The 16,326-nt window shown below is 29.6% G+C and overlaps 1 protein-coding gene across 1 annotated transcript; it reads left to right on the plus strand.

Moving 5' to 3' along the window:
• Nucleotides 1–4,873: 4,873 nt before the first annotated feature.
• Nucleotides 4,874–13,547, plus strand: LOC130442621 (neutral alpha-glucosidase AB). Its single transcript, XM_056776903.1, has 11 exons — nt 4,874–5,424; nt 5,490–5,579; nt 5,639–5,875; nt 5,934–6,108; nt 6,159–6,316; nt 6,367–6,602; nt 6,660–6,862; nt 8,886–9,078; nt 9,828–10,138; nt 10,196–10,560; nt 12,686–13,547. The coding sequence occupies exons 1-11, from the start codon at nt 5,408–5,410 to the stop codon at nt 13,413–13,415; spliced, it is 2,715 nt and encodes a 904-aa protein (XP_056632881.1). The 5' UTR covers nt 4,874–5,407; the 3' UTR covers nt 13,416–13,547.
• The last annotated feature ends 2,779 nt before the right edge of the window (nt 13,548–16,326 follow it).

Genomic DNA, 16,326 nt, shown 5'->3' on the forward strand with positions numbered 1-16,326 from the left:
AAAAAAACCTTTGCAAACCAAACTGAAAAATACCACGCTTCCACTTCGTGAGCATTTAGATCTAATAATTTTATAATATCTTTTGGTGGAATGGTTTTATTAGATCGCGTATGGGCATTTTCGTTAATTGAAGGTCACTTAAAATGTGGTAAGATCCACATCCAATTTTATAATAAGTCACTGATGCATAAAATGGTTCTCACGCTATATGTAGTAACATTTGGTAATATTAATCATCAGTTATTTACCTATATTTATCTAGTTGTATGAATAACGATCTCTCTTTAGGCGATTGTGATTTAATTCGTTCATAATTAAATAATTGGTTTAAATTTATAGATATATACAGAGTAGCCGCAAATAATGTGTTCTATTAAATAAATTTCGAAATAGACAACGAAATATGTTATGACATCGTTTTTGTTTCTCATATACCCAGTTCCACTTAAAGACAAAAGAAAATTCATGGTCATTTTATTATCTTATATTTTAAATCCTCTTGTTAATTTTATAGCATTTTATTATTTTGTAATAATTACATTACTGTTGTATAAATAATACAAAATGGTATTAAATATATTGTTTATTTTTTATGGTTACATTTATGTTTAAGAGAATCGATTCTTAGAGTAGTATCGATTATAGAAATCGAGATTTAATAAAATGACAGTGTGATGTGAGAAGATATAATGGCCTGGTTCGTAATCAGTTAACAATTTCTCTAGATAATAACTAATGCTATTGATATTGCACTTTAATTATTCTATATATGTGTTGAAAACAGAAAAATTAATACGTTCTCATGACTGTTTAATTGTGTAAGATAAAAAAAAAACGAGTAAAAGTTACTTTGTTCCGTTTTTTTCACACAATTTTTTCCCTATCGTGAATCTATATATCGCCAACAGACAAATATTTAAATCGAATTGATGAATCATCCGCCTTACAAACACTGTTGCCACTAATTCAAAATTTATAACTAGAAGCAATTGAGTTGTAATACTAGTTCGTATATCAAATGAAAAATAATGTAATAATGTGATAATTTTCAATTAAATTAAAATAAACTATCATCAATAATTGTTTTTATTTAACTAACATCTCATATCCCGTCTAATACAGGTAGTTGAATAATGCAACACCGGACTCATTAAAAAAAATTGAGCAACCAACTTATAATCATTGAATATTTATTGTGGGATTAATTACATATTTTAATCAACAATGTCGAGTTTGTTTGTTAAATGAAAGTAATATGAGATTTCACCTCGAAATTATTTAATGAAATTCATATAAGATAAAATCTGTCGTCGCCATTATTGTGGTTACGACATACCTAAATCTAGCCGCAATAATATCATGCATTTTTTGCGCGGAATTCTTCTTCTTTCACTATACCTACGGTAAGTGGGTTAGCCGGCAGTTTATTTTCATTTATTTGCTATTTGAATAATTCACTATATTCGTGTGTCATCTTCACTTTCTCTTTCTCGACTCGTTTCGACCTTTTAACCTATTGTCATGAGAAAATTTCATAACGAACTCTAAACTTTAAAATGGAACATTAGCTTAAGGTAAATTGAAATAAAGGTCGTACGAAAGAGATTTAATACAAAAAAAATAGTTATTTTTTCATTACTATTTGCTAAAAATGACAAATTATATAATAAAAACTTTATAATATTTAATTTATTTCATAGTAAACTTCACGCTTGTCCACCATATTTGATTCATTTGTCATTTTCAAGGTCATTCACTCTATTATATCTATAGACGGTATTAATTAATTTTATATACAGGGTGATACAAAAGTTTCATTAGATTTGCAATTTATATTAGTTACATCTCGCTAAATTGTTTTAACTTCCTGTTCTTTTGTAATAGAATGTCGTGTTGTTTAGAAAATTAATGTAATGATCATGTAACAGTGAAATTATAATAATCGATCAACTTCACAATGGACTAAAAGAAAAATAATTGAACGGGGATTTTGATGAATTATTTCAACTAAGCAGATAACTGTGGTTGAAATATATTAACTTATTATCACATTTAGATTTATTAACTAATCAACAAGTTTGAATTTTACAATTTCCGTTTTAATTTTTACTAATTATTAGATAATTAATTTCGAAAGGGCTATTAATATTAGGTATATTGAAAATAGTGATTTAATGATTAAAACTATTTCAAATGGTTTATTGGTTAATAAAAATCACATTTCTTCCTTTGGTACGAGGGTACTACTTAAGTTTTCAGATATGGCAACACCGACGTGAGTATGTCAAATTCTATCGTTGTGTCAGAAAACATCGATGCTCTGCATAAACTGCACTATCACATGTTTTGGAGGTACCTCAATCGGAATTGATTCAAACGCATGCAAAAATCTATTGTTCTCAATGGAGAATATTTTGTAAAACAATAAATCCATATTATCCAATTATAAATATTTATATACCTGAAAACTTAAGTAGCAACCCTCGTATTAAATTGTTTGTACTGTATTTTTTTTCACCTGATTTCCAAACAACCTGTGAAATAACAAATGAATAGATCTATTGTTTTAATAGTACGATCGTGACTGCAATTTCAAAATTCCAAGCGATGCACTAAGTATTTTATTAATATAAAATATTCTACCATTTTATTATTTTATTTCATATTAATTTGTTAGTTTTAGTTAAATAAGTGTAAATGATTAGACGCCAAACGAACGCGTCAGTTCATTGTTCCGATTTTTATTGTTCTATGCAATGACCTCTGTCGATAGGGTAAAAGGCGTTGTCACGTTGTTAGAAAATTCCTTGAATCACAAATTTATAAATAGAAAACTGATTAAATATCGTTAATTATTTAATATATTATATAATTACATAACAACCGTTTACAGTGATGATTATACATTAAAAATATTTGTTAATACATAATTATACCGTTATGTAATTTACATATAACTATTTAAAAAAGAAATTATAAAAAAAGAAAGATAATTTATATTTATTTTAAACAATCCGTTGTGGAGGTGGAAGATATGAATATTCAGCGTTTGGAATACTCAATATTGTTGATTGACCTTGTATAACAAAAACTATAAATGTTTGTCACCTTCATGTTTCTCGGTGTATAAAAAACTATTCATTTTATAATTCATAACATACATTTAAGCAGTTTATAATTCTATCCACCATAACTTTAAAAAACTGGCAACAACGTATACGTCAAATGTAGAGTAGATGTTTTTATTAACTTAGTTTTTTATATTATATAAATTCAAACTAGTCAAATTATTCTTAATTAAACTTTACAAATAAAAGAAATTTCTTTTTTTTTCTATATCGTGACTGATATCTTAATACGTAATATCAAAATTGTCAATTTCGAAACGTATTCAATAAAAGAACAAAATGCAAATGAAAGATGAAATCACCTAAAGAAATACCTGACCAAGAATAGTTATCTGATGATGAGTCGGTGTATACATACCAACCTACAAGTTTGATAAATTTCATAAGGTCAAATTGAAGATGTAGCAAAACAATAAAAGAATCCATTGTGGATTCTCAAGGATAATATCAATCGTTCGTATAAGACGAATGTGTTTTTATTAATACATAATTTCTTACAGGACCGTATTTACTATGAGTACTAATAAATATATTTTTTTACGATTATTGATAATTACTATCATAACAAAACATTTTTGTGCTATCTAAAAACATTGAATCTAATATATTCCATAGATAAATTATAAACGGATAGAGAAATTTATTTAGTTGATGTCATACCTTAAGATGGCGCTACTTTGAGAATGTATGTTAAATTATATTGGCAACATATCCAACAAGCTTTAATATGTAAGGTTTATTTTCTTGGTGAAATTTTATAATTTGTTAACAGAAAAATAAAAAAATTAGTAATAATTCCGTTTGCCTTGATGGTTATTGACGATGAAAAAAAAATAATTCAATTGTTCGCGCTTACAAATTGTGCGATCACTTTAAAAAAATATGATTTAAATAGGTCTCGGTAATATTTTGAAACAATGGGAAGTGTTACACAATTTCCTAGACGTGAAAATTGTAGATAAATAAGTGCAAGAGGTCGGCCAGGTGTTTTCAAGAACGATTTTTAGGCTTACTTATTTTCACGTATATTGTATTAACTAAATAATTAGTTTTAATTTGTTTTTACATTTTTATCTTATTAATTAAGAAATTAATTATAACTGAGTTTTATTAAATTGTTTTGTGCTGCCATCTATATTTCAAACGCTGAAGTTATAATAAAATTATCGAATAGTCAACTGTAAATATGAAATAGTGAGGGGGAACAGGCGAAAAACCGAAACTGATTTTTTTGTGTATGTTATCACTTGTTTATAAAAGAAAAGTAAGTCAATGATTATTTTATATAAATTAATTGATTTTGAAATTTTCTAAATACCTAATAATCATATAATACATACATACATACATAATATTTGAATAAATAAATAATGTTTTTGTAATTGTTTATGAAAGAGATACATTATAGATGTGAGTTATTCGAATATATAATTTTCAAAATTTCCAAATTTAAATGCGCTGTGTGGTATTTTTTAATTGGTTCTCAAATGAATGACATATTTTTGTTGACAAATTATTTGACGTCAACTTTGATAAGTATTAAAAAAATTATTTTTCATTATTAGAAATGCAATTAATATAAACCTGTTTCCTTTTTACCGTATTAACAAAAAAATTAAAACCAAATTCTAATTAACTGTGTTATGCTGCCACCTATGTTTTAAAAGCTGAAGCTCTAATATAATTCTCGAATAGTTAACTGTAAATATGAATTAGAAATAGTGGAACGCATCGCGCGAAAATGTGAAACTAATTTTTGTGCGTATTTTATCACTTTTATCTAAAATAAAATTAAGAAAATTACTATTATACTATATTATATAGATTAATTGATTTAAAATTTTCATAACAATAAATTGTAATATTTGAAGAAGTAAAAAATGTTTATGGAAGTGATATATTATAGATGTGTTTATTTAACTTATTAATTCGTATATATATATATGAATATTTTTATATAAAATTAGCGTGTCAATTTTACAGGATTTTTTGTCAAATATACATTTTTAAGTGAATAATCAAAACTTGTCAAAAATATGATTGCGTTGGTGGCGTTTTTTAATTGGTTCTCCAATAAATGTCATATCTTTTTTGACATGTTATTTGAGGTTAATTTTGATAAGTAAAAAAAATTATTCTTCATTATAAGAAATGCAGTCATAATAAATTCAACAGGTTTTCAAACCAAATCAATAGTAGTTTTTAAAAAAATTTCAAGTAACTGAAAAAAAACTAGTTTTACATTTTTTGTTTAAAAAACAAATAGCCGGTTTGCCAACATGGCGTATCTTTGGTGGTAAGTAATTTCTTATATTTATAACCTAATTTATGTATTAAAATATATTTTTTATTAATTTTTAGGCATATTTACGTAATACTCTCAATTACGCTTTTAGTTTTTGCAGTAGATAAGAGTAATTTTAAAACTTGTGATCAAAGCAGTTTTTGTAGGTTCGTATTCAATTACATCGTACAAATTCTAAATAATAATTAATATAAATATATTTTAGACGTTTGCGAGGTGTAAAACCAGGGGAAAGTAAATACGAATTAGATTTGGATCAATTAGAAATTACAGACGACTCGGTTGAAGCAAAATTATTAAACACCGAAGCTGGTGTGCTTTTCAAGTTTTCATTAACAGCTATTAATGGAAACATTTTTCGAGTCCAAGTCGACGAAGCTTCCCCTTTATATCCAAGGTTTAGGCCACAATTTGCTTTAAATGGAGAACTACAAGTAGCCAAGTAAGTTTTTAGCTTTTCATACTTTATTTTGTGTTAAAAAAATGTTTTTTTTGTATAGATTGAAACTTATCGAACGAAATAAAGATTTTGTATCTGTGGGATATAATAGAAATAAAGTTAAAATACATGCTAGACCTTTTAAAATTGATTTTTTCGAAAATGACGATCTTATCAGTGTTATCAACGGAAGAGGTTTATTCTCATTCGAACATTACAGAAAGAAACAAGAACAGGTAAGTAACCAATTTAAATATTTTTTTTATATATAAATATTTCCTTTTAGGCTGAAGATGGTGGAGAAATAGTTGAAGATCCTGGATCGTGGGAGGAAAATTTCAAAAGTCATCATGATAGTAAACCGAAAGGACCTTCAGCCGTCGGTGTAGATGTCAGTTTTCCGGGAGCTTTAAGAGTTTACGGTCTACCAGAACACGCCGATCGGTAAGATACAATTTTTTATAATGAAATAATCGTAATTTCAATACTTTCAGCTTACCTTTAAAAACAACCCGTCCCGGTGGAACCGATCCGTACCGATTATATAATTTAGACGTATTTGAGTACGAATTGGATTCCACTATGGCTCTATACGGGGCGATTCCCGTAGTTTACGCCCATTCCACTAAAAGAACCTTGGGAATCTTCTGGCATAACGCTGCGGAAACTTGGGTAGATGTGAATAACAGTAAAGACGGCTTAGTCGCTTCAATAGTAAACTTAGTTTCAGGTGAATCATTATAATGAATTTAATTTATTTAATTGTATATTTGATGATTTAATTTAGGTTCTTCGAATGATAATAATGTTGATGTACATTTTATGAGTGAAAGCGGTATTGTTGATTTATTTGTCCTAATGGGACCGACACCTAAAGATGCAGTAAAGCAGTACGCCTCTTTGACTGGGGTTCATCCGTTACCTCAGTATTATACTTTAGCTTCCCATCAGAGCCGATGGAATTATAATGATGAAGATGATGTCACTACGGTACGTACTTCAATTTATGATGTCATGATTTTAGTTTATTTTGTTAGAAAAATGTGAGTGTTTGGTGTTTAATTATCCTGGAATGTGTCTCAGGACCATGAAGCTTCCAATTTATGGAGAAAATAAAAAAAATGTGAATATTTGGTGTTGAGATACCCTGGAATGTGCATCAAGAGCTAGAGGCTCTCCTTTAATCAAGAAAATGTGAATATTTGGTGTTGAGATGTCCCATAATGTGTCTCACGAGCTTGAAGCTTTCTATTAATGAAGAAAATGTGAATATTTAGTGTCGAGTTGTCCTGAAATGTGTCTCAGGACCTTGAGGCTCTACTTCAATGAAGACAAGGGAAAAAATATTCATATTTGGTGTTGGGATGTCCCAGAATAAGTCTTTTAATGAATATTGTCTTTGAGGCTCTCCTTTAATAAAGACAAGAGAAAAAATGTGAAATAGTGACTCTACAATTCAAGAAAATCAATTCAATTTCAACAGTTTTCAATAGTGTTACCAAATTGATGATTTTGACTCATCTGGTGGATTTTTATTGCCGCAAAGTGACTAAAACAAATGTTTAATTCAATCTTGTGATAAATTGAGTGTAGTTTGTTGAACAACTTCAATATTTGCTGCTGGATTATCATGAAACACGTCTCAGTAGCTTCATGTTTCCCATAAATGAAAGATTGGTGAAGACTTACCATGGAGTGTGTCAGGAGCTCGATACTTTTAATTGACGAAGAAAAAATCATAAAATATGAATTGTTGGCTCTAGAAATTAAAAAAAATAGGGCACAATATCTTTTCGTATACATATACAGTGTTTGAGGAAACTTTGATATCCTGAAATCCAGCCAATAGGTCCATCGATCTTTAAAGTGGAGTATCAAAACTAATTTGTTCAAGAGACATTAACATTAGGAAGAGACCATTCTTAGAACCCCAATCGGACCAAAGGCTCAAAATAAACTCGCCGGCTGACCTAAAAGGTGGTTTAATCATTGTAGATGGAGACGGAGGATCTAATAGGAGCTCAATGACTCAAAAAAGTTTTGATAACTAATAAAACAAAATTATAAAAAGGACTTTTATTGTCTTAATATGATAATGGTACATATTTCATTTTATATTATGTGTAGTTTGTTGAAAAATGTGTTGGGTTGTTCCGGAAAGTCACTCGAAGGGTAAATGCTCTCAATAAATAAAGAAAAATGGAAAAAAATTTGGATTCCTCACTGTAGAATACAAGAAAATCGATTCATCGGCTGCTACAACGGGCTAAAACTGATTATAGAGCCCCTTTTGGCTTATATCTATACATTTACAGTCATTATTGCTGAGGAAAGGTCTAAAACGAATTTTGGAGCCCCATTTAAGTATCTGTTGAGGAACAGAATGATTCTAGACCTATTAAGGTCCATATCCATATATTTAGGATCATTATTACCTAGTAACGGTTTAAAATAGATTTTGGAGTTTCTCGTAAGGGTTTCGGTAAGGAACAGAATGGTTTTAGCTCCATCGATGAGACTTCATAGTCAGAATATGATTTTGATACAAACTTTTATATCAAGTTTCTTGAAAATAGTCCATATTAGGGCCTATGTTGTCTTTGAATGTGTTTCAAGGGTTTAATCCTCCTCGTAAATGAGGAAAAATGACGATTCTCCACTGCAGGGTTCAAGAAAACCAATTTAACATCTCCAACTATCCAGTTTTGTTTCGATATTGTTGCTAAATTAATAATTCTAACTCATTCGATGAAATTTTATTGACATGATGAAACTTTTATTTTAAAATGTGGATGTTAGGGGTGGTATTGTCCTGGAAAGTGTCTCATTGAATTGACTTTAACGAACGAAAAGTGAATTACTGATTTTATAATTAAAAAAAATCAATACAAAATTCAGATACAGTATTTTGTTTTTACATTGTTGCCAGATTAATAGTTTTTACTACATTTTTTGTGAAAAAAAATTTATTTTCAAATATTTCTAATGAAAATTGATTATTTATTGTACTCAGGTGGTTCAAAATTTCGATGCCAACGATATGCCAATAGACACAATGTGGTTAGACATCGAATACACCAATTCGAAAAAATATTTCACATGGGACCCCATCAAATTCCCCCATCCCGAAACCATGATCAATAATCTAACAGCAACCGGTAGAAAATTGATAGTCATCATAGATCCCCATATAAAAAGAGAATCAGGTAATTCATTTTAGGTTTGCTTTTTATTTAAAAAAAAAACAGTCAAAAATTTGACATTTCGAATTATTCCGATCCTTAACAAAATTATCAAAAAGGTCTAAGAAATTATAAAATATATTAAACGTATAAATAAATTGAGTATTTTCGATATATAAACGAATGTGCTAGTCCGGTCCTGTCCTTTGTTTACGTCGCCAAAAGAATCTCATTATTCGGGAATGAAAACAAACGACAGGACCGGACTTAGTACGTAAAAATATGTTGTAGAATTCGTTATTTTATAAACAATTTTTAAATTAGTTTATTTTTAGTTTTAAAAGCTGATTTCAAAAAAAATCAACGAATCTATCATAAAATTACATCGTCTTAATACGAAATGTCGCAATCGACTATATTTAAAAAAATGAATAAACAAACCAAGTTGAATTTAATTAATTCGACTTTATTTTACGTCTGCTTTTATTAAATTTTTTTTTTCATAAAAACAGTCAAAAACTATCAAAAAGTTCTAAGAAATTATAAAATATACTAAACGTATAAATAAATTGAGTGTTTTCGATATATAAACGAATATGCTAGTGCGGTCCTGTCGTTTGTTTACATCGCCAAGAGAATCTCATTATTCAAACGACAGGACCGGACTTAGTACGTAAAATATGATGTACAATTCGTAATTTTATTAATAAAAAATTTCCAAAACTCATTCCAAATACCTAACATAACCTATAAACATTTATTATTATATACAGGGTATTTCGTACACGAAGAATCAATATCGAACGGTTATTATGTGAATAATAAAGACGGTGCGGTATACGAGGGTTGGTGTTGGCCTGGATCTAGTAGCTATTTAGATTTTTATAAACCGGAAACAGTTGAATACTACAAAAATTTATATTCCTTGGAAAATTTCAAAGGTACCACCCACGACGTCAATATATGGAACGATATGAACGAACCTTCAGTTTTTAACGGTCCAGAAATAACCATGCCCAAAGATTGCATCCACCACGGTGGTTGGGAACACAGGGATGTACATAACGAATACGCTTTATCACACGTAAGTTAAATTATAACATTAAATAAATGGGAATAATAATTTTTTTTGTTATTACAGACAGTAGCTACGTTCTTAGGACTTATCCAACGTAGTCCTAACCGTCGTCCTTTTATCCTTACCAGGGGTCATTTCGCAGGTTCTCAACGTTATACCGCCATGTGGACAGGGGATAACACTGCAGATTGGTCTCATTTAGCTATCAGTTATCCGATGTGTCTTTCGGAGGCTTTGGGGGGTATCAGTTTCTGCGGGGCTGATATAGGGGGTTTCTTTAATAATCCCGATGCAGAATTATTGCAGAGGTGGTATCAGGGTGCTGTTTGGTTACCTTTTTATAGGGCGCACGCTCATATCGATACTAGGAGAAGGGAACCGTTTTTATATTCGGATGACGTCAAAAATAGGATCAGGAATGCTTTGAGGTTAGTCCTATTTATATAGAAAATTAACCCCGGGGAATTTTTGGTAATAAAATTTTTGATTTTTTAATGTTATATAAAATTGCTTCGGCAGTTAACGTGTTAATATGTATTTTAATTAATTTGGTGGTACATAGATTTGAATTGGGTTGTATTGGGAACATTATATCCCCCCTTTTGCTAAAATTAGGGTGAAAACGGTTTTTCATGTAGATCAGAATCATCGAAACTGGTTTGGGGACATTAATTCCGATTTTATCAATAATAGAAATCCTTATACAATTACCTGTTGTGTTAAAAATAAATTTTGTATGATTTTTCACACTTTTCCCTACAAAATTGCTAGTCATTAGTTCCTTTTATCTATTTTTAATGTCTTGAAGGGTTTATTTAAGTGATAGTGCCTCTAGTGAGAAAGTGTGGGTTGTTTTTACCCGCATCGATGTAATTAAGGTCATACTTTCTCAAAAATGGTCTAAAATGGATTATAGAGGCCCATTTAAGTTATCAGATGAGGAAAAGTGTTCACCGAAGGTTCATATCGATGTATCTGAAGTCTTAGAAAGGTCTAAAATGGACTATAGAGTCCTATTTTGGTTGTCTGGTTGTTTTCTATTTTTATCAGTGAGAAACAGTCCATTTCAGTCCATGTAAGGCTTATATCGATGTAATAAAGGTCATAGTTACTTTGAAAGGTCTAAAATGGACTATAGAGTCCATTCTTGGTTTATTTAGATTGCTGCTAGTCCTATTAAGGCTCATATCCATGTATTTAGGGTCATAGCTTCTGAGAAAAGGTTTAAAACGAATTTTGGAGTCCTTTTTAAGTTTCTGAAGAGGAACAGTGTTCAGCGAAAGTTCATATCGATGTACCTGAAGTCATGGTGTCTTCGAAAGGTCTAAAATGGACTATAGAGCCCCATTTTGGTTGTCTAGGGTAGCTTTCTATTATAATCAGGGAGGAATAGATTAATTTCAGTCCAATTAAGGCTTATATCGATGTAATAAAGGTCATAGTTACTTAGAAAGGTCTAAAATGGACTATAGAATCCCATTTAAGGATATTATCTATGTATTAAAGCCATAGCTTGTGAGAAATGCTATAAAATGAATTATATATTCCCTGCTAAGTTTCCAATAACGTTTCCAGCAACTATGACCTTTAGTGTAGGTTGTTTTTACCTATAGCTATGTATGATCTAAAATGGATTAAAGGGCCCCATTTTGGTTGTCTGGGGTATTTTTCTATTATAATTAGTGAGGAATAGATTGATTTCAATCCAATTAAGGATCTTATTCATGTATTTAGGACCATTGATGCTGAGGAACTGTCTAAAACGGATTTTAGAGCCCCATTTGAGTTTCTGTTGAGGAACTGAATGGTTCTAGTCCTATTAAGGCTCATATTCATGTATTTAGGGTTATGACATTATTACTGAAGGATGACTAAAACGGATTTTGGAGTCCCAGGAAGGATTATATCGATGCACTTATGGTCATAGTTTTTGGGGAAAGGCTTAAAACGGATTTTGGAGCCCCATTTAAGTTTCTGGAGAAGTTTTCTGTTTTATTCAGTGAGAAATAGATTGGTTCAAGTTCTATGGAGGCTTCTCATTTTTCGTTTTAGTATAAAAAACAAAAATTTCAATCAATTGACTCCATTTCGGCTGAAGTATAACAAATTATAGATGAAATTAATCGGCTAGTTTATATGTTATACAAAAATGTGAAATTAATCAGCCCCTTTTTGTTACGGTTTAAAAAATAACAACAGAAGTTAATCAGTTCACTTTTCCGCTATAGTACAACAAACAAAAAATGAAATTAACAAGCGATTTTTCTATCTTTATATTTTTTTGAGTTGAAAGGCTCGGAATGACATATTTCAAGGCCAAGTTTAACGGAAGGCTGTATCCTAAAATTACCAAACATTTTTTTTTCTGATATATCGGTTGTGTTTCGTATCATAAATTAAAAAATTTTAATTCCCACTTTGGGATTAAGGTAATCTCATATATTGAAGTACATAGCAGACGCTCCATTTATTTTATAAACCCGATTTTGTCAATTATTATTAATTACAATAAATTTGATCGCTGTATATATAATTTGACTTTATTATTTACAGACTAAGATACGCCCATTTACCTTTATGGTACACGGTTTTTTGGCAACACGAAACCACCGGCGAACCGGTGATTAGACCATTGTTCTACCATTACCCAGAAGATGAAAACGTCCTAGACATCGACGACGAACTCCTAGTAGGAGATTCTGTACTAGCCAAAGCTATAACCGAAGCCGGTGTCTCCAACGTGAACGTTTATCTCCCAGGAGGCGATTCGGAATTGTGGTACGACATAGAAGACTACAAATTATACCGCGGTACTGGTAATCACAATATACCGGTGTCGTTGGATAAAAATTTGGCTTTCTACCGCGGAGGTAGGATAATATCGAGGAAGGACAGACCGAGGAGATCGTCCAAAGTGATACACAACGATCCTTATACTTTATACGTGGCTTCGGATTCGAACGGAAAAGCCGGTGGATACCTTTACGTGGACGATAAGGAAAGTTACGGTTATAAGAAAAATGAATATTTGTACGTGTATTTTTCGTTTGATGGGAAAGTGTTGAGCGGAGTTAGTGTCGATAAAAGCGATTATCCTACGACTGAATGGATCGAGAAGGTTGTTATCCTCGGTCCTCCCGAGGGGATACGAGGAGCTAGACTTGAGAGTGGAAGTTTGGGGGTAGCGGAATTGGATGTTTCGTATAGTAAGGATGAGAGGGCGTTGGTGGTTAGGAAACCGGGGGTTAGCGTCAGGGAACGGTTTACTATTACTTTGTATTGATTTTTATATTTTTTTTAGGGGGGGAAGCGGGGATTTTTCTTTCTTTTTTCGTTTAAATAGTGTAGTAGGTTTATCAGTTTTTTCTTTATAGTACCAAAATTTGTGATGTCTAATAAAGTATTAAATAAGAAACGAGTTTTATTTATTATTATTTTTTTTTAATTTTACACATATTTCGAAAACTATTTTCTTTACCTCGTTTTAGGAAATTTTTCGATATGTGGCAAGGTTTTGTGAGTTTTTGTTGATTTAATAGAAAGTAAATGAAATTTTTGTTATCATTCTGAGATAATCGAGAAATTTTTGATGAAAACCGGCAATTAAACTCAAAAGTCGATTCAGATTAATTTAATCATATATATTTTTTTAAACTTAACGCACCTATATTGCCAAAACGATTTTTTACCTCGTTTAGGGAAATTTTTCGATATACGGCAACGTCGCAAGGTTATGTCAATAGTTTTCATCGATGTAACAGTAGCCAAATGAAAATTTTTGATTTTTTAGAATTGCTTTTGACTATTTCCTTCGAAAAATTTAAACCAACCAAAAAGCTGTAATATTTTATGTTTACCTAGCAACGATCAAATTTCAGCGATAATACTGCACTAGTGCAAATTATCGATAATTTGCACTAGTGCCAAATTTTCGTCTAGGATTAATAAACATCATTTGGTTTTAATTTTATATTTTAAGAAAAGGAACAATTATTGTTTATATTAAATTAAATTTTTCTCAGGAAATAGTCTGCCAAAATGCCCTCTCGTGCATGTCAAATTGTCTCATAATCTCCTCTCGTGCGCATTCGCGCACTCGAGAAAATTAAATTATCGACAATTTGACATGCACTCGGGACATTAATATTGAAAATTTTTGTTATGATTCTGGAAAAATCTTGAAATTTTTAGTTTGTTTTATTTAAAACAGCAATTAATTTTTTTCAAAAGCGACTTCAATTCATTCAACCGGTAGTAATTTTATATTACTTTTATTATAAAGGAGAATTAATTTTTCAAAAATGAATTTATTTCTATTATAAAAAAAATGATACTACTTCATATTTCAATTTTTTCTGATACCTTACACAATTCATAATTCAAAAACAATTTTTTTACTTCGCCTAGGGAAATTTTTTGAAATATGGCAACGTCGCAATGTTACATCAGCTAATGTTTACATATCATTTAACTAGTTGAATTGAAATTTTCAGTTTTTTTAAATGTTTTTTATAATTTGAAATTTTTTATTATTCTAAAACAATTAGGATTTACATAAACCGGTGGGGATATTCCTATTCATTTTTTTAATTCGAAATGTAGCAACAGCGACATCTAATCGCTAAAAGTCAAAGTTTTAATTTTACTGGTAACTGTAAATACCAGTTTTACTTCATTACTTCAATTAGATGTCGTCACAACAGAGTCCAATCTTGTTACTTTTAATGCAAATTTGATCTTAACGAGGTTGAAATCGCTCGGTGCCAGATCAGGGCGATTAAGGTGGCTAACACTAACTTTTCAACCACACCTCGTAGTTGTTTATTTTCGATTTTATAGTTTTTATAATTTCTCTATTTGGGAAATAAAACTACGGAGATTTTGTATAAAAATTTATTGTACTATAAATGTATACAAATTAAACCGAAAATATAGTTTCTACCCTCTAGTAATACTTTTTATACAAAAAAAAGGTGCTGCTCCTTGAAAATTGCACTAAACGAAAATATCAAAAAAATGGATTTTTTAATAACTTCTCTCAAAAAATTATATACACATTTCGAAATAATAATAGAAAAAAACGTACTCGTATCCATCACATTAAATCATTCTACAAACTTTGGTAGGTACAATAAAACGTACAAAACTGGTTCGTAATTCAGTACGAATAATAAAAAACTAATAAAAATCGTAGTAAAAATTAATTTTTTAAAAAAATTCTTACCAAAAAGATGTTTTTCTTTAACAATTCGTTATAAATAAACGTCAATGGATATTAACAATTAGGTTATGTGTACAAATCAGACAAGTGAACGTGTAATGAAAACTCCTGTCATTTCGGTCTTCTTTTTTATAAGATGAAAATATCTACGAGATAATAGAAGTGTAGTAGATTTGATTGTTGAATTTGGAAACGAAATAACAGAAAAGGCCACTAAATTTAATTTGATAGAATTTTAGATAGTATAATAATAGTTTTTAATAATAAATAAAAAATAAATGAAAAATAAAATTATTAACGAATCATTAAACAAAAAGGTAAAAGAAGATGATAAAACTAGAGGTAATACTAAAATCAACATAAATAGAAAAATAGTCAAAAAACCGATATAGAAAGAATAATTTAAAAATAGAAAAGAGAATTCCGAAAAAAACTTTTTTATATATACATGAAAGAATTTTTCAAAAAAATTAATCATTTGTAACATACAAACAATTTTTTTTGAAAATATTGTTACTATTAAAATAATTAGAGGTGTCTTATTGTCGTTGGGATTCACCTAATGGTTTGAAAATATAATACGAGGAACATTCGAGAATTAATATGAACTTAATTGAATACTCCAGAATATAAATAAAATTTATAAAGGCAGTAATGATGTTATTTGAGGTTGTTTTTTTATTAGTTTAATTATTTCATTAGGAATAGCGAAAACGATCTAGCACGACCGTGTACGATTTTATTTCGTTTAATTACCTCAAATGAATCGATGATGTTCGAAAATGGTTTTCGATTCTTTTACAAAAATTTCTATGGATGGGATTCGATTTTAATTGTTTTGACATCATCAGAAGTTATTTTTTTTTAAGAAACCGATTATCAATTTCTGAAAATAGAATGTTATTATTTAAAAAGAATGTATGGATAAGAATCGATTTTTTATTCAATTTGAATTGTTTTGACAATCAGAATT

Source organism: Diorhabda sublineata, chromosome 4, assembly GCF_026230105.1.
Source record: "Diorhabda sublineata isolate icDioSubl1.1 chromosome 4, icDioSubl1.1, whole genome shotgun sequence".
NCBI lineage: Eukaryota > Metazoa > Arthropoda > Insecta > Coleoptera > Chrysomelidae > Diorhabda > Diorhabda sublineata.

Bases quoted from the DNA above. Each gene is read 5' to 3' on its own strand.
- LOC130442621 (XM_056776903.1), top strand. The intron at 5,876-5,933 runs GTAAGTTTTTAG...TTTTTTGTATAG, and splicing joins GGAGAACTACAAGTAGCCAA to ATTGAAACTTATCGAACGAA. The intron at 6,109-6,158 runs GTAAGTAACCAA...ATTTCCTTTTAG, and splicing joins ACAGAAAGAAACAAGAACAG to GCTGAAGATGGTGGAGAAAT.